Source organism: Pristiophorus japonicus, chromosome 1, assembly GCF_044704955.1.
Source record: "Pristiophorus japonicus isolate sPriJap1 chromosome 1, sPriJap1.hap1, whole genome shotgun sequence".
NCBI classification, from domain to species: domain Eukaryota; kingdom Metazoa; phylum Chordata; class Chondrichthyes; family Pristiophoridae; genus Pristiophorus; species Pristiophorus japonicus.
This window is the reverse complement of record NC_091977.1, coordinates 155725169-155751270: the sequence shown is the minus strand read 5'-3', so window position 1 is coordinate 155751270 and position 26102 is coordinate 155725169. Positions and strand designations below refer to the sequence as shown.

The window sequence follows — 26102 nt, the reverse complement described above, 5'->3', positions numbered from 1 at the left end:
AACTTAGTGGCTCTGCTTAATCAGACCAAGCAGCGCCCAGGTGAGACCCCTAAAGCTTTCAGTAATTGCCTGTACGATATCTATCAAAGTACGCAGAACCAGGCACCCGCAAATGCTACAGTAGGAAAGAATCAGGAACAATTTAAATCAATGTTCCTGACCCAACTCCACCCTTTCGTTAAAATCACCCTGGGAATAGCCATGAGGCCCACTCCAATCAGTGGACATATATAGAGATCAGCGCTCAAATAGCCTGGGAGATGGTAAAAGACCAGTTAAAGGGGAAGTCACCACCCACTGCAAATAAACCAGTGTCAATGGTGGAGGGATCTTGAAACTACCCCTTTAAGGGACAGTGCTTTAATTGTAAGAAGATAGGCCACTTAGCAAAAGACTGCAGCAGATCCAGACCAGCACTGAAGAATGATGCAAAGCATTGATACCTCCCGAGGGACGAATCCAAACCCCCTGGGACAGATCAGGGATTGGATAAATTGCTAACCCTTATACAAAGCCAAATTACCACGGGGAGGATGCAAAATTATTTACCGGTGCACGTAATCGACAATGCACACTCATTAGAGAGATCCATTCCAGGATCGACCCTATGACAGGGTTCACAGCCTCCAAAGATTGGTCGGAAGTGGGGTTCCGACGTGATGGTAGCGGGAGACCAGTAGTCCGTGTTGTGTTAAAAGAGGGCAGACAGCAGATTATGCTTATCGATACTGGCTCAGCCGTTACCATCATCCACAACCCATACCCTGAACGCCATGCGACGGCAGGCAAGTGTTATATGACCCTTAAAGGGCTTAATGGTGGTACAACCACCGCATATACAGGGAAGGCCACTGAACTTCAGTTGGGAGGCCTCACCTCTAAGGTCCCAGCATCTATGCTATGACCACCCCCGACAACAGGGGAATTTTAGGGACTGATGTGTTGGATCAGTATGGCGCGATGATAGATTATAATCAGGACTGTGTTTGGATGGGATTAGGAGATAAGGCAGGAGTGATAGAAATTTCAGATGCTCACTCGGTTTTTGCTATTAAAAAGCCATCTGAGCATGACGCTGCAGGGAGCGAAAATGAAGCTGTGGCGAAATTAATTCGGGAACACCTAGCGGTGTTTGCCACGTGCAAGCATGTCTGTGGAAAAATGGCATGCGAGGAGTCTATTGAGGGACCTCCCCACTCATTCACTAAACAGTACCCCATCCCAAGGGAGAGTCACCCTTACATCCGAGACACCATAAAATCCATAGTCGAGCAGGGTGTTCTTAGGACAGGCACCTTCATGACCAATTCACCCACATGGCCGGTTAAAAAGCCTGATAGCAGCTAGCGACTGACTATTGATTACAGAAAGTTAAATTCTGTAACACCAGCCTGCTCACCGGTAGTAAGAGAAACTCCCACCATATTATCTCAAATTCTTGCTGGTTCCAAGTACTTCTCGACCCTTGACATCGCCAATGGATTCTGGAGTATCCCTGTTAAAGGGGAAGATCAGTACAAATTTGCATTCACATTTACCGCAGGGGTTCCACAATGCCCCACGATATTCCACAAAAGAATGGCTATAATTTTAAAAGACTTTTCCTGCCCTACCTGCTTGCTGCAATACGTAGACGACCTATTGCTGGCAACCAACAGCATGGAGGAGCATCTGTCCCTTTTGCACAAACTTTTGACATTGTTGGCTCAGGTGGGACTAAAGGTGAATCCCTGTAAGGCTCAATCAGTAAAAGAACGGGTCACCTTTCTCGGAGTGTCCATTTCTCCAGAGGGATCGTACCCTGACTCGCACAAGGTGGAGATAATACAGCGACTGCCATTACCTACCGAAAACAGTCTACGATCATTCTTGGGTTTGGTGGGATAACAAAGGAACTTTATCCCAGGCTTTGCAGAGTGTGCAAAGCCCCTGTATGATTTAATAAAACTGCAGGGTGATGACATACACCTGGCATGGACTGATACCCACACCCAGTCTGGCTAAATTAAAAACTGCAGTGATACAGACTTCATGTCTGATCCCTCCTGATCCCACGCAGCCCTTCCATTTGGAGGTTGGGGCCACAGAGCAAAGCTTCACTGCAGTTCTGTGCCAAATGCGAGCTGATCGACGACAGTCTATTGCATATGCGTCTCGAATCCTGCAGGGGGCAGAAAAGACGTATACCACATGCGAGCGCCACCTACTGGCTGTCTTCTGGTCGGTACATCACTTTACCTTTATTACTGGGTTACAGGCAACAATCCTGCACAGCGGACACACATCTCTGAAACTACTGATGAAACCTGGAGATTCGCTAGTTTCCTTGCAACGCCTCAGCAAATGGGATATTGGAATTGCTGCCACAAGTTCTGATCTATGAAGGGGACCGGCTTTAATGTCCATTACCCCTGATTAACTTCGAGACCCATCCTGTGCAGAAGGAGCCCATACAGAGTGCCCCAGATGTCTATATCGATGGGTCCTCATAACACATTGAGTGATCCCCCCACACCGGGTATGCTGTGGTATTGCCAGAAAGAGCCATCCAGCGAAGATGCAACAGACAGTCTTCACAATATGCAGAAATCGCCGCACTTCTAACTGCTGAAAAGGAAACCTCAGATAGACTCATGAATATTTGGTCCAATAGTGCATATGCTATAAACTCCATGCTCTCCTTGTCCCTATACCACAAAAATGACTATTGTACGATAGACGGTAAGGCCCTGATCCATGGGCCCTGGTTACGCCTACTCTGGTCATACCTTAAACAGCGATCCCAGCCCTGCTTCATAGGAAAGGTAGCAGCCCATAGAAAAGGGAGTCCACATAGTGAGGGAAATTCCAGAGGAGACAGAACAGCCAAGGATGCTGCGATTGATGGGGAGATAGAGGCTATAGTTGTTGAGTCCTGCAATGCTGGTAGCAAGGCCTCCCCAACAGATCACCTAGATTTAAAATCCCTGCAGCAGCAATACTGGTCATATGCTGTTGTAAGCGCCTGGCACGAGGAAGGCAGACCCCTTCCTCAACCAACAGCCTGGGCTCCCAATACCATATTAGCCACTGCCCCTGACTCAGATGAGCAGTTGCTGATGTTCAAAAGAAAGCCAAAAGCCTGCCCAGTGGTGTGTGTTCCACCAGAGGTGGGTCAGGAACTGCTCTCCCTCTTTCACTCCCACCCCACAGCAGGGCACTATTCAGCCTTGGTAACCTTCTTCAAGGTAGCATCCACAGCTTGGTGGCCTTCCATGAGGGAAACAATCGACCAACACGTGGCACGATGCCTACCGTGCCTGCAACACAATCCTCCCGCATGCACTAACCTGCAGGAAATGTTGGGGATAAAACACAAATTACATATTGCTCACCACCCCAGTCGTCTGGAGGGGTCGAAAGGAGGAACAGGACCCCCAAGTTAATGTTAAAAAAAATTGTGCGCAGACCACCCCACTCAATGGGCTAACATGCTGCTAATGTGCTTAATGGGCAATGAGATCCACACCTCATCGAATAACAGGGGTCTTCCCACATCAGGTCATGACGGGGAGGCTCAGGAGAACACCAGGCCAGCTAACACTAACAGGGATGAGTCCCCCGACAATGAAAAGATGTAGTTCCAAGTGGCTGGAACAAGTGGTAGATCACACCGATCAGATCAATCAATTTGTGGCCACCAAATTGGGGATGTCAAAAAGACAACTTAAAATGTACTTTGACAAGAAAGTACGTCCCTTTGAATACAAGGTGGGAGATTCAGTAATGATTCCAAATTATGGGAAAAAGAAGCTGCCTTTGAGCCTGGGTGGTGGGAACCGCATACGATTATAGACTGATTGAACCCCGTGGTTTATTTGATTCAGTTACCGGGGAAAAAGGGTGTTATGTACAAGAAGTGGTTTCACATTAATCAGTTAAAAACTGCCAAAGAGTAAATACTGCACTGATCTTGTTTCCCACAGACCATGTATGGATCCTCACGATTGTCAGGACGACAGTGGCCAAGACAGAAGCCGAGGGAAGATGGAGAAGCGGGAGCTGCAGCATGACTCACGAACATCATCGATCATCAATGTGCTTCGAGGAGCGACGGTGCACTGAAGATACGGGAAGGGGAGAGTCTCTGCTGGAGATGTTATCGGACTGTTATTAAATCCCCTATACCTTACAAGGTGGGGACCAAGTCAGGCCACCCACTAAGGATATTTCCCCCTCAAGGTAGGGAGTTTGTAAAAATAAAAGTGTTTATTAATTGATTCTGTGTATGTATAAATGTTAAAAGTGGAGATTAATGGAAAGGCCTGTTTGTGTTGAGATAAAATGGAAGCCCACAGATTGCCAGCATGGGCTAAGTTTTGTAAGAAACAAAATGAAAGCCCCCACAGGTTGCCGCATGAGTTTTCTGTATTGGAAAGGCATCTAATCTAATCAAGAGATGGCTGAACCAGGCCAGACAGCCACATGTGTGAGGAGAGCCAATGGAGAACTGCCCTAGAGCCAGGGTCCAATCGTGGGGCTTTTCTGAGGACAATGGCCTTGAGAAATATAAAAAACGCAAGCCAGGAACTTTTCTCTCTCTTCTCTCCCTGCTGGACACATGGCAAAAGACCTCCTGTTGAAGACCAGCCAAATCAGCATGCCATGTGTTCAAACCAGCCAGCAAAAGGGGCAATGTATATCGCTTTTTATTATAACCTCATTGTATCTCTGTTGTAACTAAGGTAGATCTATAGGATATTTGCTGTTAAATGCATGTGTGTGTTTTTAATAAACTGTACCAATTGTTCTGAAAGAATCATCTCGCTGTCAAATGTAAGCCCAGAGAGATTCAGTAAATCCAACAGTGAGCTCCCTTTTATACTTGGTTACCTGCAGTGTACAGGTGATCCTTAGGTCTCCAGCAGCAGCACCCTCTGGTGTACAGGTATGATGTATACAGAGTGAAGGTACATTCAGTGGTCCAGTGTTACAGTACATACATTAACATGCATACATAACAACACTCCCCCCTAAGCCTTTCCCAAGCCCTTATTGCCATGACATGGGGAGGTGATCAGTAGTGGGCTGTGGAAGGTTGTGATGAGGGTTGTGTGGGGCCAGGTGTGATCCCTGTGCTTGTGGCTGCACTCATCCATTCCCCCTCCCTCATACAAAGACCATGTGGATGTCACTGTTGGAGGATTCCGCAGTGGTGGAGCAAGTGCTATGGGTAAGGTATATACATTGTAAAATGGGTAGGTGGTGGCGTTTGGTGGTGGGTAGGGCCACAGGGTGGTGTGGGCTCAGTGTCTTTCATTGATGGTGGAAGTCTGGTCATCCCAGGTTCCATCGGGAAAGCTGGAGGGTGCAGGCCTCTTGCTCCCGATGCTGGCCCTGGTGGCCGGGCGGTGGGGTAGGGCCGATCTGGGGCAGGTTGCCAGTGGTGGTGGCAATGCTGCCCATTGACCGCTGTCCCTGCAGTGAGTCTGCTCCCACTGGGTGTGTGTGAGTCCTTCCTGGGGTATCACATTGGTCCCGAAAGCACAGGCTACATGGTCAGGTAGCCCGCTGGACCTAAGTGTTCCCCACGGGGGTTTCCTCTGGCATTGACATTATACATGTCGAACCCGGTATCATTTATAATTCTATCTTTTAGCATGCATGACACATTGGCTCCGATCGCAACTAGTCGACTCGACATTGTTATATCTCTTTACACTTTCATATTTTGAACTTACAACACTGTCTTGTGTACCGGTATCTCTGTACAAGGTTACATTTATCAATTTAGCATTTCTGGCATCACTGTTCATGAGTACAAACTTGTTACTTACATCACTTTTTGAAGCATTCGTTACATTTCTCCCATTTGCCTTGCCAGCATCACCATTTAACAGTACATTTGTATACCTGCATTCATTTACTACACTTTTATCTTTAATATCACTGGCATGGCTGTGCCTAGAGTGGAACTGTCCCTTTAATTGTTTTGGGTTGCCGGACTCCTTTAAGAGGGCCTTGCAATCTTTACCCCAATCTGGTTCGCCACTCAGCAACACGTGTTGCTCCCTCAACGCTGCCCCTCGTGGTCTGGTCACGGCCATCTTGATTCCAGGTGCTTCGTCTCATGGTGCGGGCGCCATCTTCTCTCTCTCCGCGAGGTAGGTTGCGGTGATCCTTTTCTCCCCAGGTTCTGCCATGGATGCCGGGAATCTACCTTCGGCGCCAATCTTCTTCTCTCGGAGTCCTGCCACGGCCCGGAAGGTGAGGTCTGGTCGTTCGGGTTGGATCATCTCGCCGCAGAGTTGTGCAGTCTGTGTCGTCACCACACAGTTGAGCTGGACGGTAGGATTTCCAGATGCTGCGATGGATCCAGGTTTGGGGTCACGTGGGATGTCGATCGCCGGGGCCCGGAGGCCTTCATCGCTCTGACCGATTTTGGACCTGCTTCATCCATCATCTACCCAGCAACGTTGGACCATCACCGGCAATGATCCACAAGGGGAGCTTGTACATCGTGCCGCCATGGGACATCTGGACGTCCACATTGCCAACGACTGGGGTGGTGCCTTGTGTGTAGGTGAGCAGCTTTGCCTGGATTGGGGACATTTTTGGTCGTTCGGCGGGATTGTCCCAGAGTTTCTCAAAGGCCATCTGATTCATCAACGCCCCTGTGTCAATCTCCATCGAGACTGGAACCCCGTTGATTTCCACTTCCATTTTCCACGGGGAACTCTCGGTGGAGCAGGTATATATTCCGTATTCTTCTTCCAGGGGCTGAGCATCTTCATCGGAGCCCGGGTGGTCAGCCAACTCTTCAGTGACGGTGAGTAAAACTTTTTCTACACATTCGCTGAAGGTGACCTTTAGTGTTGCAGCCTTTGCAGATATACTCTTTGTATCGGCACTGGTGGGCCCTGTGGTTTCCTCCACAGCGCCAGCACGGGGCTAGCCAGTTGACCCAATGTGGCGGACTCAGGGTTGCGGGACTCGGGGCAGCATTCTTACCTCTGAAAGTTGCCATTCGGTTCACTGTACTCGTCGGGTTAGAGTCCTGGGTATGAGTCATCATCCGTTTGGAGTCGCAGACCGAAATCATGAAGACCTGGCTCACTTTGATTGGGGGTAGTGTGCTGACGTGGATTGAGAACTGGTTGGCAGACAGGAAGAAAAGAGTAGGAGTAAATGGGTACTTTTCAGAATGGCAGACAGTGACTAGTGGGGTTCCGCAAGGTTCTGTGCTGGGGCCCCAGCTGTTTACATTGTACATTAATGATTTAGACGAGGGGATTAAATGTAGTATCTCCAAATTTGCAGATGACAATAAGTTGGGTGGCAGTGTGAGCTGCGAGGAGGATGCTATGAGGCTGCAGAGTGACTTGGATAGGTTAGGTGAGTGGGCAAATGCATGGCAGATGAAGTATAATGTGGATAAATGTGAGGTTATCCACTTTGGTGGTAAAAACAGAGAGACAGAATGGTGACAGAGTAGGAAAAGGAGAGGTGCAACGAGACCTGGGTGTCATAGTACATCAGTCATTGAAGGTTGGCATGCAGGTACAGCAGGCGATTAAGAAAGCAAATGGCATGTTGGCCTTCACAGCGAGGGGATTTGAGTACAGGGGCAGGGAGGTATTACTACAGTTGTTCAGGGCCTTGGTGAGGCCGCACCTGGAGTATTGTGTACAGTTTTGGTCTCCTAACTTGAGGAAGGACATTCTTGCTATTGAGGGAGTGCAGCGAAGGTTCACCAGACTGATTCCCGGGATGGCGGGACTGACATATCAAGAAAGACTGGATCAACTGGGCTTGTATTCACTGGAGTTCAGAAGAATGAGAGGGGATCTCATAGAAACGGTTAAAATTCTGACGGGTTTAGACAGGTTAGATGCAGGAAGAATGTTCCCAATGTTGGGGAAGTCCAGAACTAGGGGTCACAGTCTAAGGATAAGTGGTAAGCCATTTAGGACCGAGATAAGGAGAAACTTCTTCACCCAGAGAGTGGTGAACCTGTGGAATTCTCTACCACAGAAAGTTGTTGAGGCCAATTCACTAAATATATTCAAAAAGGAGTTAGATGTAGTCCTTACTACGAGGGGGATCAAGGGGTATGGCGAGAAAGCAGGAATGGGGTACTGAAGTTGCATGTTCAGCCATGAACTCATTCAATGGCGGTGCAGGCTCGAAGGGCCGAATGGCCTACTCCTGCACCTATTTTCTATATTTCTATGTTTCTGCAGGGTGACCATAGTGTCCGCAGAGAGCAGTTTATGGAGGAGGCCCCCGTGGCCGATTCCAATAACGAAGATGTCCCTTAGTGCTTCGGTGAGGTAGTCGCCAAAATCACGGTGCAGCCAACCTTCTCAGATCTGCAGCATATTTAGCAATTTCTTGGCCTTCGGGCTGCCGCTGGGTGTAGAACCGGTGCCTGGCTGTGAGCATGCTCTCTTTAACTTTAAGTTGTTCTTGTATTAAAGTCACAAGCTCCCATTAGGTCTTGGTTGTCGCCTTCGCTGGGACTAACAGGTCCCTGACAAGGCCATGGATAATGGGCCCACAACTGTTGAGCAGGATGGCTCTGTGCTTGTTCGTCAGCGAGATCGATGAGTCTGCAGCCAGGTCGTGCGTGATGAAAAAGTGTTCTAGCCTTTCCACAAAGGCATCCCAATCTTCCCCATCAGCGAATTGTTGGAAGTTGCTTAGGTTAGACATGTTGTGCGTGAAAATTCGTAACCTCGTCGCCAGTTATTGTGTATGCAAGCACTTTCTAGTAATGGCTCCACGAGGTAAGTTTGTAGTACTTGAACTGTCGTAACCTTAGTCCTTTATTGCAGCTCCTAGAGTGAGGACACCAAGAGATGAGCTCCCTTTTATACTTGGTTACATGCAGTGTACAGATGACCCTTAGGTCTCCAGCAGCAGCACCCTCTGGTGTACAGGTATGGTGTATACAGGGTAAAAGTACATTCAGTGGTCTAATGTTACAGTACATATATTAACATGCATACATAACACCTGGGACCAGAGTTATGCACCACGGAGTGTGGCCACAAGCAGCCAATACAGACGAGCTGCAGAACAAACGATCTCAGGAGGGCAACGGCACCGGTATCAATACCCTGCCCCTGATCAGTTCCACCTCTCAGGCACCCGATGGCACCAACCGCCATGAGCCTGAAAAAGCAGACTGTGCTAAGGCACAGCCTCCAGACCCCATCGCCACCAAGGCCATACCCGGGAACGAAGGATCACCCGCAACAGTTCTCCCAAAGGGGACCGGGACCAGCCAGAATCCCAAACCAAACAACGCCCAGGCAAGCGAGTCAGCAGTTCCCTGTGCACTGCTAGATGACTGCTCCTCAGGGAGCAGCAGTGATCCAGGGTGCAAAGAAAGAACAGGGAGGTTACAGGCATCAGTGAACCTGCCCGACGCTTGAAACAACAGCAACAGCCCCGAGAGCAGGCAACTTGAGCCAACCATGTTCCCACTGCCAGCACTGGGCACCGCGCCGACACCAGACTACCTGGACACCATCCAGCAGTTCTGGAACTAGCTTGTCCTCACGCAGCAGTTACCGATCCCCAGCACGTATTAATAATGTATCTCACCAGTCCAATGTACTTGCCTCACAACTGAACTACAAATGTAATGCAAACTTTTTTTCTGGACTTGAATGTATATGAATGTAATGAGCCACCGGCATAATCTATATGTGGGGGGAGAGAATGGAGTGGTCATGGACACACACAAACAGAAACCACCAGCACCTCTACTGCCAATGAAACACCACCTACTCACCCAAGATAGAAACGACCCACCAAGGGTCAAACAGATAGAACTAACCCCAGAGCACAGTCAATGCAGAGGTGATTGCACTAAAGGCTTGGTGGAGAGTGATGTCATGGTTGCTGCTTGCACTATTACAAGGTGTGCCACCAGAGGGCACTGCAGTGGGAGACTTGCAGGTTACCTGTTCAGGTGTATCTGGCCTCGTATAAAAGGCAGGCCACCAGGTATGATCCTCACTCTGGAGTTATCAATAAAGGACTAAGGTCACTACAGTTCAAGTACAACACATCGCCCCGTGGAGTCATTATCAGAGCATCTAAAGATACAACAGATAGCACATTGCATCAACCGATGCGTAGCTGACGGAGACATCCTCAGGAACTGAAGCATAGCTAGCCCGCACAGTACTTAATATTTAGCAAAGCCAAACTCTGGAATTTGCAAGACTTACCCTCTCCCTCAAGTGTGGATCCAGCTTGCGATATGTAATGAGAAAGGACTAATTAGCAATCTTGTTGTGCGAGGCCTCTTGGGGAAGAGTGACCATAATATGGTCGAATTCTTTATTAAGATGGAGAGTGACACAGTTAATTCAGAGACTAGGGTCCTGAACCTAAGGAAAGGTAACTTCGATGGTATGAGACGTGAATTGACTAGAAATAGACTGGCGAGTGATAGTTAAAGGGTTGCCGGTGGATATGCAATGGCAAACATTTAAAGATCACATGGATGAACTTCAACAATTGTCTGGAGTAAAAATAAAACGGGGAAGGTGGCTCAACTGTGGCTAACAAGAGAAATCAAGGATAGTGTTAAATCTAAGGAAGAGGCATATAAATTGGCTAGAAAAAGCAGCAAACCTGAGGACTGGGAGAAATTTAGAATTCAGCAGAGGACAACAAGGGGTTTAATTAGGAGCGGGAAAACACAGTATGAGACGAAGCTTGCTGGGAACATAAAAACTGACTGCAAAAGCTTCTATAGATATGTGAAGAGAAAAAGATTAGTGAAGACAAACGTAGGTCCCAGGCAGTCAGATTCAGGTGAATTTATAATGGGGAACAAAGAAATGATGGACCAGTTAAACAAATACTTGGGTTCTGTCTTCACGAAGGAAGACACAAATAACCTTCCGGAAATACTAGGGGACCCAGGGTCTAGTGAGAAGGAGGAACTGAAGGAAATCCTTATTAGGCGGGAAATTGTGTTAGGGAAATTGATGGGATTGAAGGCCGATAAATCCCCGGAGCCTGATAGTCTGCATCCCAGAGTAGTTAAGGAAGTGACCCTAATAATAGTGGATGCATTGGTGATCATTTTACAACAGTCTATCGACTCTGGATCAGTTCCTATGGACTGGAGGGTAGCTAATGTAACACCACTTTTTAAGAAAGGAGGGAGAGAGAAAACGGTATTTATAGACTGGTTAGCCGGACATCAGTAGTGGGGAAAATGTTGGAATCAATTATTAAAGATGAAATAGTAGCGCATTTGGAAAACAGTGACAGGATCGATCCAAGTCAGCATGGGTTTATGAAAGGGAAATCATGCTCGACAAATCTAGAATTTTTTGAGGATGTAACTGGTAGAGTAGACAAGGGAGAACCAGTGGATGTGGTGTATTTGGACTTTCAAAAGGCTTTTGACAAGGTCCCACACAAGAGATTGGTGTGCAAAATTAAAGCACATGGTATTGGGGGTAATGTCCTGATGTGGATAGAGAACTGGTTGGCAGACAGGAAGCAGAGAGTTGGGATAAACGGTTCCTTTTCAGAATGGCAGGCAGTGACTAGTGGGGTGCCACAGGGCTCAGTGCTGGGACCCCAGCTAGTTACAATATACATTAATGATTTGGATGAAGGAATTGAGTGTAATATCTCCAAGTTTGCAGATAACATTAAGCTGGGTGGCAGTGTGAGCTGTGAGGAGGACGCTAAGAGGCTGCAGGGTGACTTGGACAGGTTAGGTGAGTGGGCAAACGCATGGCAGATGCAGTATAATGTGGATAAATGTGAGGTTATCTACTTTGGTGGCAAAAACACGAAGGCAGAATATTATCTGAATGGCGGCAGATTAGGAAAAGGGGAGGTGCAACGAGACCTGGGTGTCATGGTACATCAGTCATTGAAAGTTGGCATGCAGGTGCAGCAGGCGGTGAAGGTGGCAAATGGTATGTTGGCCTTCATAGCTAGGGGATTTGCGTATAGGAGCAGGGAGGTCTTATTGCAGTTGTACAGGGCCTTAGTGAGGCCTCACCTGGAACATTGTGTTCAGTTTTGGTCTCCTAATCTGAGGAAGGACGTTCTTGCTATTGAGGGAGTGCAGCGAAGGTTCACCAGACTGATTCCTGGGATGGCCGGACTGACATATGAGGAGAGACTGGATCGACTGGGCCTGTATTCACTGGAGTTTAGAAGGATGAGAGGGGATCTCATAGAAACATATAAAATTCTGACGGGACTGGACAGGTTAGATGGAGGAAGAATATTCCCAATGTTGGGGAAGTCCAGAACCAGGGGACATAGTCTAAGGATAAGGGGTAACCCATTTAGGACTGAGATGAGGAGAAACTTCTTTACTCAGTGAGTTGTTAAGCTGTGGAATTCCCTGCCGCAGAGAGTTGTTGGATATATTCAAGAGGGAGTTCGATATGGCCCTTATGGCTAAAGGGATCAAAGGGTATGGAGAGAAAGCAGGAAAGGGGTATTGAGGTGAATGATCAGCCATGATCTTATTGAATGGTGGTGCAAGCTCGAAGGGCTGAATGGCCTACTCCTGTACCTATTTTCTATGTTTCTATGTTTGTGCAGTACTGATTGTTTTTCTCCAGGCAGAACCCATCAAAGCAGCGACCCTCTCTTCCAAGGGTGTCAGTGGGTGCAGATTTGCCGGGCCTTCTCCTGTTCGGGTTCTTGCTTGTTTGTTGTGTGCCATTTTCCTTTGCAAAGATCAAAACATAACTTTTTAGAGAAGGTGTCTTTCTGCTGGGTGGGACATATGCAGCTGGTCATATTTACAATTGCAGTTGCATTGAATAAATGAAAATATTACTTACACTATCTATTTGACCAAGGTCCTGCCACTTCTTTTTACATTGGCCTTCAGATCTCGTGGTGGTCACCACTGCGCAGTAATCTTCTGTAACTTGGTTCCAGCGTTTCTTCATTTCTTTGGGTGGAACTTTTACGTGAACTCTGCTGGTGTTCAGCTCCTGCCAACTGTTCTCAATCACAGTAACTAGTGCCTCCACTTCTTCCTGTCAGAAATTCTTGGCCCTTGCACTGCGTTGCATCTTCTATTGCTGCAGTTCTGATTTTTCCAATGCTCTCACACAGCACTCCATCTCATACACACAGCTGGCTCTTTAAAAACGTGCGATTGCCAACTCAGAGCTGTACTGCGCATGTACGTCCATTGCAACATCAGAAAAGTTATTTTTTTTCTGCACATGCGCAGAAGGTGCGGCATCGTTTCTCAGTGCAGACAGCAGGCTCCATCCCCCAAGGCGACTGGACATGCTGCGCGGCGCCAAACTCGAATTATAGATCGGGGAAACATTGGCAAATTCTTTCTGCCGCATTTCTGGCCTAGAAAAACAGGCCTATTTCTGGCAATACGCCAGAAAACGGGCTTGGGCAAAATTGAACCCAAAGAACGTAACATAAAAGCAGGGGTTTAAGCTCCGTAATGAGTGGAATCGTCACTTTTTGTATCTTCTTTACTGTGAACAATCATTAGTTAAGAGCTGCGGTGACTCATTTTGTGGGATACATTGTAACAGAGAAAAGGAAAAGTGTTGCCTTTGATTCTTTATAAAATGGTACACGACCTTCTATGAGAACATGCACCTGCTGTGTCTAATGGGCATGTGGGCTGCCCCCAGGTCACTGCCAATATGGCCCATGGCCAGCCAATATGAGGAAGCCCAGTGACACTTCCAATATGATTTTTCTTTGGGTCCCCATTTGGCGCCTCCTATACAGTATGGCTTGAGATGGTGAACCGAACACAGCAGAGGACTGAATCTATGTCCCTATATTGTGTGGTGTTGTACACTGGAGCCCCATATAGATTGCTACAAAATTAGAGGACTTGAGAGGGTAGATATTGAGAGGCTATTTGGCCTGGCTGGAGAGTCTAAAACTAGGGGGCATAGTCTCGGGATAAGAGGTTAGGATTGAGATGAGGAGAAATGTCTTCACTCAGAGGGTTGTGAATCTTTGAATTTCTCTACGCCAAAGGTTTGTGGATGATTAGTTGTGAGTATATTCAAGACTGAGATCGCTAGATTTTTGGGCACTAAGAGAATCGAGGGATACGGAGATAGAGCGAGAAAGTGGAGTTGAGATAGAAGATCAGCCATGATCTTATAGAATGGCAGAGCAGGCTCGAGGGGCTGTATGGCCTACTCATGCTCCTATTTCTTTGTTTTTAAAGTCATATAATATGAATTACTAAATAAAAAAAACTTAAAATAAATTTAAGAGTGAAAATTTAGGCTGTATGTGATAAAGAATGCTCACATATTATAATGGATTAGTAGTGGGTTAAGTCAGTGTGGGAAATGGTGTGAACCGATCCTTACTAGTCTTAACCGAAATCCTGAGGCTATCAGTAGTCAATTTTTAATAGCCAACAGCTAATCAGAAGGCAGGTACTTTGACAGGTATAAAATATCATATTCTTCAAACAGTGTTCTAATAAATCCATTATAAGGCATGGTGACATTGGCAGGTAAGTGAGACGTGTGCGCGGCCCAGTAACACAGGGTGGTAGTATGGGTTTATCCGACATTGTCCCCCAACACTAAAATTAAAACTAGCAGTAACTTTAAAAATAATAGACCATAAAATGACATGTAACAGAGTTTACAATCTTGATGTCAATCTACTTGCTGCTCAAATTTCCTATGTAGGTTGAAAACTTTTATCTTAATGATATATGATGATGTGAGCTTTTTGCTGATATAAATCAATATGCCAAGGGAGTTGAGATTGTGAACCATGCTTAAAAAGTGCTAAAGCATGACAAGTATGCTAACAAAAAATGGGAGCCTCAGACGAGAATGGATAGTGAAGTGTGGTGGCATCTTTTTTTTGATGACCTCACGGACTTGAGTTTAAATCCAGACTGATAGGCTGCACATCTCTCTCTGTTGTCTGTAGGTCTGACATGATTGAGGCTGTCCAAAACCAATCAAGGATTTAATGAATGCAACTGCGCAGGACAAAACTACCATAATTCTGCACTAATTTCAAGGCCATGAAGTTGGCTGATGTGAGAAATAGAAATGTCACACTGGTGTTGTAGCAGGTGTTCTTCTGAGGCGGCAGATAAGGTGCTTTGTTCAGACAAAGCAGAGGTAGCTTTTATTCACATCTCACTGTGCTGTGCTGGAATATTTTATGTTGACACTTATTTATGTTGTCACACTGTAAAATATTCTATTTCTCCAAGACTGATATTATTAAATCCAAATAAATTATTTTGGCCAATGCACATACATACCCAACCGGTAGAATCAATGTAAACACAATAATGCTGGGTGGAACCAAAAAAAATAGGAAATAGGAGTTAGAAGACAAAATGCAACTTGATAGTCTATAGATTTGGATTCAGCACTATGAGAAAGTTTGCTTTTTCTCATTTATTTATTGTCCTGCATCTCCCGCATTATCCCCAAAAATCAGCTAAAATCAATGTCACTAACAGCATTACTTTTTCATTGAGTGTACCTTGTATGACCAAATGCTTCTTCTAATAGTGAACTGAAATCTCCACTTGAAACTTGTCAAACTGTATTTTCACTGATATGCCCAGAAGCATATTGATTTTTTTATCTAATTGGTTTACAAGATTTTGTATTTAAAAACCTCTGTATAAATGTACAAAAACCTAAGCGCAGTTTGTTTAACCAGCAAAGCAATGTGCACAGCATATGCCATTGTAAGCCATGTAAAATGTCTTGAAAGTTCTGGGTTTCTGCATGCGCTGCGCATTTGCGAAAACCAGGAACTTGTGATCTGTCATGGTGCACTTTGACAGATCCTCTGTACCGAAAGGACAATCACTTTCGCTGGCGCAAGGTTGTGCTATTTGCCCAACTACTGCTCGATAAATGTCCACAAAACCTTTAAATTTTGCCCCAATTAAAATATTTGAAATTATTTTTCAAAAAATTAAATTCTTATTGTAAATGCTTCATCAAAGGGACTTTACATTAAAATGTGAAAATAGGAACATTTATTTTTATTAGAATTGTGTAAATTCTTTAATTATTTGGAGATTCCATTGATTGTCATTAGGGGATTCCGTTTAGAAATGACAGCAATGGAATCCTCCTTTCTGATAGGAGGACCTGGCCCATGTGATCCCAGGGATGCCTCCGAACCGCCTGCTTCCCTGGGATCTGTGAGCCTTTACACAGGCGTAAGCCTGCAGGCCCAGGACCAAAAGTTTCCGAAGCCCAGGAACCAGCAGGTAGGTTTGGATTTTTTTTACTCCAGAGATATGCCTCCAACTGCAAATTCTGGACCACAATGTTTGATTTAAATACATGCACAAAAAGTTACAATTTAAAGGAAAACTTGGATTTATATAGTGCCTTCCACAACCTCAGGGCGTCCCAAAGCACTTTACAGCCACAATTCAACTTGGCTGTCACTTCTGATGTTACCTCTAGTGCATCCATTTTAGCCTTGGCCCATGACACAATAAGCATTTAAATCAAATAAACACTCATGCTGTTATGTTCCCCTTCAAAGGAGGAAATGCATCATTTGCTATCACATCCTTCGACCCCAAATTTACATCAACCTAAGAGAAATATTTATTTGTCATTAACAACCCCATTATATATTTTGCAGCAACTTACATTCCATTATCTAAGAATCCAATGCTTTTCCTAACTCCTAGGAGCAGGTAAAAATAAGGCTACCTTCAAATGATGCTCTTATCCTGCTTTTATATTATACTAGCTGCAGTACAACCTGTTGCAGGCATCTTCATACCCTTATATGTTAACAGTAAGTGTTTTGCCTTACTATGGTGTCTCTAAGTGAACTGTGCTGATAAAGTTTGTTTTTAAAATTCTAATTCTAATGTTGTGTCATTGGCTTTGTCAGAATTGAGCTTTTTTTTTGCTGTTATTTTCAAACGTGCTTCTGTACAGATGGAGACTTTGCTTTCTCTATTTTTCAACCAAACAAGACTGTAGAAAAAAAAACGTAATTATATTGATACATTTAATAAATTGTAAATTAGATTAAAATGTTGAAAAACAAACTTTTGCCAGTGCCATCTATCTAGCTGACGTGATGAGCCAGTGAGTGTGAACGTGTAGTGGTCTGAGGGTAGTTGCCTCCTTGCTGATGAAAGTGCCTACAATGATTGCATTGAGCATTCTCCAAAGCCTGGTAATAGTATGAAAGCAGCAGGTAAGTGTAACAGAGATTTTCTGCTTCACCTTTACAGTCACACTCAAGGCACAATGAATTTGGTACTTGCGGTAATCCAGCACTAACTTGCCAACCATGCTGCTAAGAGCTTGAAGATGCTTCAATATAAAATCAGTAAAAATAAGAGTTGTTCTCCTTCCGATTTCTGAATAGATTGCCAGCCAGGAACAGATACTACCATTGTACTGAAAAAGTTTCACACATTTCAAATCGGTTCCAGAAGAGACAGCAAAGAACTTAACATTTCAACACACTGTTCAGTGAAACAATGCAATTGAATGTTTCAGATTTCCTGCTGCAACCTAAATGGGGACAGTCAATTTTGTTATCCTTGTCTACATTATCCACTCCTGACTGGTTACATTCCACTTTTCATGGTCCCAGCACGATTGGAATCACACTGTTCCGTGGAGTATTTCATCATCTCTGTCTGTAACTTTCAATCCTGTTCTCAATGAAATATTCATCCAGCTCTTTTTTGAAGGCGTTAATTGACAGCATGAAGCCATTTTGATGGTATTCTATTTAACATCGGTGGCTACTAAGAGAAGAAAATCTCTTCTGATCTCCATTTAGCTTGAGGCTTGGCAGTTTTAAACTTATGTCCTCTAGTTCTGTGGTCACAGTTTTAAGTTATCTACAGATACAGCATTATCTACGGATCTCAACATTTTAAAAACATTGATTACATTTCCTCTCAAACTTCAGCTCATCAAAAAAAAACATTGATTTTAATCATTTCTTTTCACAGAAGTATTTAAAGTTCTGAAATTATCCTCGTCTATGAACACTCTCCAATGCATTAATATCGTTTTGAAGGTGAGGCACACAGTATATCAAATTTGCACCTGCCAATAAGTAGCAGTGGGGGAAGATAATTTGTTTTAAATTATAGTCAAATGTTCTTGAGATGCATTCCATACTTGCTTAGTCTAGTTCGATATTATTTCTCATCTACATGCTGCCCCTCGGCGACATCATCCAAAGACACAATGTCAGGCTCCACATGTACACTGACAGCCCCCAGTTCTACCTCAACACCACCTCTCTCGAATCCTCTACTGCCTGTGTGTTGTCAGACTGTTTGACCAACATTCAGACCAAAGCCATTGACTTTGCCGCATGCCACAAACTCCGTTCCCTCACTACCTCAGTATTCCATCCCGCTCCCTGGTCACTGTCTCAGGCTAAGCAGATTGTTCGCAACCTTAGCATCCTATGTGAGCCTGATCTGAGCTCCAACCCCATATCCTCTCCATCACAAATACTGTCTACTTCCATCTCCGTAACATCGCCCGTCTCCACCTCTGACTCAGCTCATCTGCTGCTGAACCCCCCCATTATTGCTTTTGTAGACTTGACTGTTCCAATGCTCTCCTGGCTGGTTTCCCATCTTTCAACCACCATAAATTCCATAACTCTATTGCCCATATCCTAACTCAGAAGTTCTGCTCACCCATCACCACTGGGCTTGCTCACTTGTATTAGCTCCTGGTCCACCAGCACCTCAATTTTAAAATTCTCATCCTTGTTTTCAAATCCCTCCATGGGCCCGCCCCTCCCTATCTCTGTAACCTCCTCTGCCGCTATAATTCTCTGAGAACTCTGCATTCCTCCAACTTTGGGCTTTTCTGAATTCCCTACTTCCTTCGCCCCACATTTGATGACAGTGTCTTCAGTTATCTAGTCCCTCAGCTCTGGAATACATCCCTAAACCTCTCCAGCTCTCGCTCCTCCTTTATGATGCTCCTTAAAACTTACCTCATTGACCAAGCATTTAGTCACCTGTTCTAATATCTCCTCCTTTGTCAAGTGTCAATTTTTGTCTGATTATGCTCCTGTGATGCGCCTTGGGACACTTCGCTTCAGTAAGACGCTATATAAATGCAAGTTGTTGTTGACATTTGTCTTGCATTAACAGTATACTTTCACTGAATAGTACTCCATCACACCTAAGTTATTTTAAGTGAAATAGCTGGACAATAAAAATGATTTAAAAAAGAGGTACCCCTCAGGAAAGTGAATTTACACTTGTTGTAAAGAACCACTTCCAAGATCCTGTACAACGATTATCTTCTCACATCAATTTACTTCCTAATGAAGACCTGTATAATGGGAGCAGTGCGGAAAGGCTGGACACCAAAAAGGAAACAACTGAGAGTTCTACCCATTTCACTAGCATTGCGAGGACAAACAAATGAAACACGTGGTTAATTCTCTATAAGCCATCTTGATAATTATGTAATGCCAATGGTAATGTCATATCAAGTTGCCTGTGCAGATGGTGATGTCATCATACATACATACATACCAAGATTTTTTTATACAATAAATCATGAAAGAGGGTGCAGTGGATAACTAAACATTGGTTTCTCGACTGTTTTGTAAAAAAAAAAGTTCTTATGGTGAAGACATAAACTATAAATCACCACATATACAACACATATGATATATAAATTGAGATTACATTCTTTCGCTCCAGTCATTGAAGGGTGAAAAGGTCTGTTTGAATCTAAAATGGTTTTACGTTTTATATTCACACCAGCTTTCTTGCGAACAATAATGACTGGAAGAAAATGTGGATCAGATATTCCTGCAATCTTTCAGAGACCCCATTGAAATTTCCTTTTTAATTCATTCTTTTAAAGAAGAGAAAAACTTTGACAAATAGGTTTCTATATTTCTATAAACTGTAGCAATCTTGGGAAAGTCTTATCAAATTGCCTGTGACACATTTTCGGATTGACAAACCCAGAGTATGCAGGACATAAAGGTGCTGCCTGTGCTAACCCACTTTTAAAATAGTTCAACTCATAATAGTAATCACTGTGTTGTACCATGAGATTGTATTGACATATTTTAATATTGACTTAGTTGTCCTTATTGAACTAGCAATTTTTCAGCATGTCTCAACATGGCTATTAATAAACAACAAACAGCATTAAGAAATAATGGGGCCGAAATTGATCCCCGACAGAAAGTAGGCGCGCTTATCATTTCTGAAGTTTTTTCCCCACCCCAATCCAGTAGAGCAATCTTGAGGATTATACAAAAAAATTCATCTCCAGGCGATGTTTGGGTCGGCTGCGGGACGGAAGTGCACGTGGAGCGGGTCGGACGCCGGTATGTATCATCAGCGCCATGCTGACACATCACAACGTCCCTCCCCTTCAGTTAAAGGGGAGGGCCGCTGCGAGCTCTGCATGGGGTTTAGTTAGGCCCACTGGGCCACCAGGGAGGGTTTCAGCCAGGCCAACCGCCCGGTACCCAAGAGGGAGTTGCAGGCAGCCCGGCCAAACCCATGGCCACCATTGTCGGGCTGACCTTGGAGTCGTCTGACAATTAAGATACAATGGAGGCGCCGGCAGCATGCCCTCCCCTTTAAGGGGGGACGTGCCGCCTAGGCACACACAGCTTCCCACAGGGGAAAGCTGTCAGTTGCACCAACTGACAATAGCACCGCTCATGCGGGCCAATTTCGGTGTGGGATCGGCGAGTGCCCGACTGGGCGGCAGCAACACGGGCAGCACGGAATCCCGTTCTCGCCACTCCGGCCCGAGGGCAATTTAGGATGGGTCAACCCATCTGTCTGCCCCCAGTTGGTGAGGCCTATCTGCACCATTACCACTTTTAGAGGCGGTAATGGACTTTAAGGAGGAGGGCAATTTCGGCCCCAGTATATCCACAGCTACACTGTGGTAACAGGCTGGATGCACAGTGGATTAATGTGCTGTTCCTTCATCTGCAAGCACGTATCCAGCCAAATTGGACTGTGTCCATATCCTCTCTTGTTGTTGGAGCTGCACTCATTCAGGCAAGTGGAGAGTATTCCATCACACTCCTGACCTGTGCCTTGTAGATGGTGAAAAGGTGTTGTGGAATCAGGAGGTGAGACACTCACTGCAGAATACCCAGCCTCAATAGTCAGCAAAGCATACCCAACAGTGATAGTTTTAGACCCATGAGCCGTTAGCTTATGTAGTGAACTAAATATATGAATACAAAATTGCAACAACGTTCTACTAGAGATGCTTTTGGAAATGGTGTTTATTGGACAGTCTTCATGTAACAAATTAATAAGTAATTTCCAACATTTATTTTCTCATCATGTATGACTGATTTTACAAGATACAGTTTACAGTTTATTTTCACTGAACACCTCTCTGGTAAAATAAATCAAATTTACACAATGTAGGAAACAAAATCTCTGGATAAGAAAATGTTCAAAGTCACTTGGAAATTCAACATTTGTTGAGAACCAAAGAAAACATGAAATGAGAAAAGACCAGTCAGCCCATCAAGCATTCTTTCCACAAATCATATACAACCTGTTCTATTATGGATAATACCAAACCCAATTAGTCTCCTGGTTCTGTAAAGTTCTCCCTTCCCCCGAAAGGTAAATTAAGTGAAACCTCAGAGTATCTGACATTAAACCCTACATTATTTATCCTTGTCCAGTTGCCACGATATTCCACTGTCTCAGCAGAACAGGAGCCATCATGTCCCATTAATCATCTGTGTCAGTACTCATCATTATAACTCTTAATCTCATTCCAAACCGGATACTTATACAGCTCTTTTTTAAAACAGTGTTACCAACACTTCATCATTTGAGAATCTAGTCCAGATATCCACTAATTGGATGGGAAATCCTTCTAATCTCAAACCTTGCTTGAGGCTTTGTTAAAAATTAACTGTATGGGAATGAAAATTGGGGGTATACTTATTCCATTAAATGAAGAGCCTCAATAAACGGTATCAATTTGCCACGCCACATGGAAGTTTTTATTGAATTACTTGGAAATTGTGGGTGCATCTTGATGATTAGGGCTAGCCTTCTTATCAGCTTGTATATTTTTATGCAAGGCATAACCATTAATGCTTACTCTGCAGTGTCAACTGAAATAATAAAGCAGGAGGAGGAGAATCAGAAATAACACAGCACAAAACATGGCCAAAAGAACAGAGGAAGATTTGTGTCAATAGAGCTAGGTACAAGAGTTCAGACAAGACGTCTGAAGGTACATAAAAAGTCTGTTTTCTGAGGAAAATCAACCATTTTAAATGTTGAAAAGATGGACTTTTCACATATATCTTGCATTTAGGGTACACTTTTTTTGCATCTTTCAAAATTTACAGTTTTGAGATTATGTATAAAACTTTATTGTACAGTCCCAAAACTGGATTTTACTTATTACTATTAGAGAAATGTATGAAATCATGGAACATTAAAAACCCTAAAATGGAAATAAATTCTGGGGGGTTCTTCATTTCTCAATATGAAAATAATACAGCTAGAAAAAAGGTATGGCACCTGCATTGAAATACCATCAAATTCACTGCCTGATAGAGACCTGTCAATTATTGTCATTTTTTCTCCAGAGCTGCTCTGATGACTTCACTTACAGTGGTGCTCCATTCACTTCAATGGGAGTCAGCATTTCAGTTGGAGCTGAGCCAGCCAGCCCGGAGGGAAAATACAACTGACTGGGTACTGCTGTATACTCAGCCAAGAATGGATGGTTCGAGAATGGAGAGATTACAGCTCTCTGGAAAGATCTCAGGGCTTTTTTCTTTAGCAAATAGAAAACTTAAAGGTGACCTGATAGAGGTCTTTAAAATTATGAATTTGATGGACAGGGTAGATGTGGAAAGAATGTTTCCACTTGTGGGGGAATTGAAAACTAGGGGCCATAAATACAAGATAGTTACTCATAAATCCAATAGGGCAATAAGGAGAAAGTTATTTACTCAGTGAATCGTTAGAATGTGCAGCTTGCTACCGCAGGCAGTGATTGAGACAAATAACTCAGAAACTTTCAAAAGGAACTAGATGACTACATGAGTGAAAAGGAAATTGGAAGATATCATGAAAGACTGAAAGGTAGATGGAATGGGAGGAGACTCTTGTGGAGTATAAACACCAGCACAGATTAGTTGGGCCAAATGATCTATTTCTATTCTGTGTAATTCTATGTAGAGAGAGAGTTTACTAAGCTCAGCTGATTCTGAACTGGCTCACAGTCCCACATAACTCCACTGAAATTAGTAGGTTACTCCAAGATGCAAGAGACCCCTCCCTACAACTGAAAGTATTGGAGCAGCAAGGAGCTGAGGAGATCCAAGATGGTGAGCTTCTCTACAAGCAACAAATGTGTTAATGCAAGTACCAGATAATTTGATTATTATTCCTATTCAGATAGGAAGGTGCAGGGGAGTACTTTGAATAGTATTCGTTCCTCCCCTTTAATTAGCAGCCTTTGCCGATTGAGCTGAAGGTGTGTAATGTTGGTTGTTGTATATCCCAGTCCAAGTATTACCGAAGGGTTAAAGCACCTTTACGTTGGTGCATTTTCCAAATTAAATCATCTCCATCAGCTGTGAAATGCAAAATTCTTTAACACATTCTAACACAGAATTAAACAGAAAGATACAATATAAAAAAATGGCTGTGACTCAGAAAGAAAATGAGACAACTCTTCTAGAAAAACTCTTGAGAAAAATCAATCTAATGGAAAATTGACAACTTGTTTAACGTGCCTGCACAGGATCCGAGACATGACCCACAGAGATCTCTAGTTAGACACACTACACAGCTACTGTCAGTTATCTTCATCTGCTCAATTACTGTACGAGCTCTCAAAGGCGACATTTACCAAACATCACTTAAATTGCCTTTTCTTTCTCCTTCGTGCCTTCTCCTTACTTTTAGTACAGTCACGGAACATTAAAGCAGATCCTCCGGCTGGCTGTACAATTTGTATTCCAGAACTACTGTATATATTTAAAACACACTCACACACACATCCTCTTTTAGATTTCTAAGTTTTCCTGTAAAATGGTTTACACCCTGTTGAACCCTTTATTTTTAAACAGGTTCACATACTGCACACTAGCTTTTCTTGACATCTGATGACATAAGTAATTCAGGAGCTGTTAAGACATAATTAATTATCATGTGCAAGTAAGAAAGAATTGTACACTTATTCTGTATTCAGAAGGTTGATCACTTTGGTCAGAAACTGAAGGCCAAAACACCGAACTGCTTGGGTTTTGAATTTGAAACACAACATGTGTACAGACTTTTTCACAGGAGTTCATTTAATGACGAGGATTAAATAACGCAATAATTCAGCGTTATTTTGTCAACTTTAACTATTACCTTTCAGAACACTTTCTTCTACTAAATAATTAATAATGTGTTCAGGGGCATGATATTTACAACAATTGCATAACTGGCAAAAGGTAGTTTTATTTTGCTTTGACCATGTTATAAAAAGTATGTCTTACACAAGCTAGTTATTAACAACTGTGTATGTAGAAAAAGAACATACAAACAGTAACAGAATACGTCTGTCATTATTGTACATGCTGGCCACAGTTAAAGTACAGATTTAGGGGGAAAAGATTCCAGTGATTCTTCTGCCTACAGTGAAATCTTAACCAGGTCATTGCGAGTCTTTGTCATCAGTAGTAATTGATTATTTCAAGGATGAATGAAGCTTAATAAAACAGAACTCAGATTTTTAACCAAGCTTATAATAAAATGAGATGTAATCTTAAGAGAGATTATCTAAGAGAGGAGTTGTTGAACAAGAGTATAACTAGATGAATTTAGCAGATTACGGTCACACCTGAAAAATCCCATTACAACTATTAGTGGGATTGAGGAGGAGACATATCTTTTACTTTAAACTTTCTAAATATACATTTCAATAGATTTGATTACAGCTGTTTCAAAGAATCAAAAAAGATAGCTAGTATCAAATGATTCACAAAATAAAACTACTTTGGGCTAGAAACCATACCTGCCCCCAATTATTATTATCTTTTAAAAACTCCTTCCATGACCTGAAAATCGATGATTTCAATCTTCAAAGAGCAAAGATTGTCGAAACAGGAACATAAAAAGGAAAAGTACTGTCTTTTGTGGTTATAAGTTCAGTCCAGCATAGCCTACAGCTTGTGATTTCTCTTGCACTCACTCTTTACATTACTGTATTTAAGAATTACAAGAACCACAATGTGAGTTTACAGAAGATTATTCACAGCATTATGATGCCGTTGATGTATTGGGAATCCATCCCATCTGATAGGCTCGTTCTAGTGTCCGCTTGCAGTCTTGCATCACAGTGCTGAATGTGATATGTGGGTATTCTTGAACTAGACGTTCCACGGTGTCTTCATTCACCTATAAAAAACAGATTTCAAGATGGAAAAATTAAAGTCTAGCTTTTCCTTCACATTTCACCTCTACTCATGATACAGGTCAGATCTACAGGCAATGGGTAGTTCCCCAATATCTCATCCAGGTGGTCAGTCTTCAGTTATGAACCAGGCCCAGTGACTGTCAGCAGCTATTTTAGAGCAACACCACAGCCCAGTCCAATTCTGCCCATATCCAACTCTGCCCATATCCAACTCTACGTGTGCACATTTTCCATTGGTGTCACTGGACAGAGATTAGGAATGAAAATCTTGGCTTCTTCAGCATGAGAGCATAGAGACGACCAGTACCAACCAGTACCTCCATTACAGCCCGTCTAATATCAGCTAGCACAGCACAGCACAGGTTGAGGATTGAGCCTGTGACCTTCCTGGTACTATATTACATCAGGAGCCACCAGGATTATGGTGTCAAGTATCGTCAACCAATGTGATGAAGTAGCAAATTAATCATTTTGACAGGACTGTAAATATGGAAATATATTAGGGTCTACACAACCAAACAGAGAATATTCAATTCTCAGGGTCAGGAAGCCTTGTTGTAATAATTACATTTTTGTAACGACTTGAAAATCACAGCTTCATGGTCATTTTTACTGATACCAGCTTTTGATTTTTTTTAAAGTGAATTCTTTGGAATATTA

At 43.6% G+C, this 26102-nt stretch overlaps 1 protein-coding gene across 9 annotated transcripts in view; it reads right to left on the bottom strand.

Moving 5' to 3' along the window:
- Positions 1–21276: 21276 nt before the first annotated feature.
- The window catches only part of fbxl17 (F-box and leucine-rich repeat protein 17), a 1396933-nt gene continuing 1392107 nt past the window's right edge, over positions 21277–26102 (bottom strand). For all 9 annotated transcript variants that reach the window (XM_070884143.1, XM_070884142.1, XM_070884147.1 and 6 more), the window contains one exon: positions 21277–25423. In XM_070884143.1, coding sequence (XP_070740244.1) covers positions 25286–25423 — 138 coding nt within the window. In that variant the 3' untranslated portion in view covers positions 21277–25285. The remainder of the gene's footprint in view (positions 25424–26102) is intronic.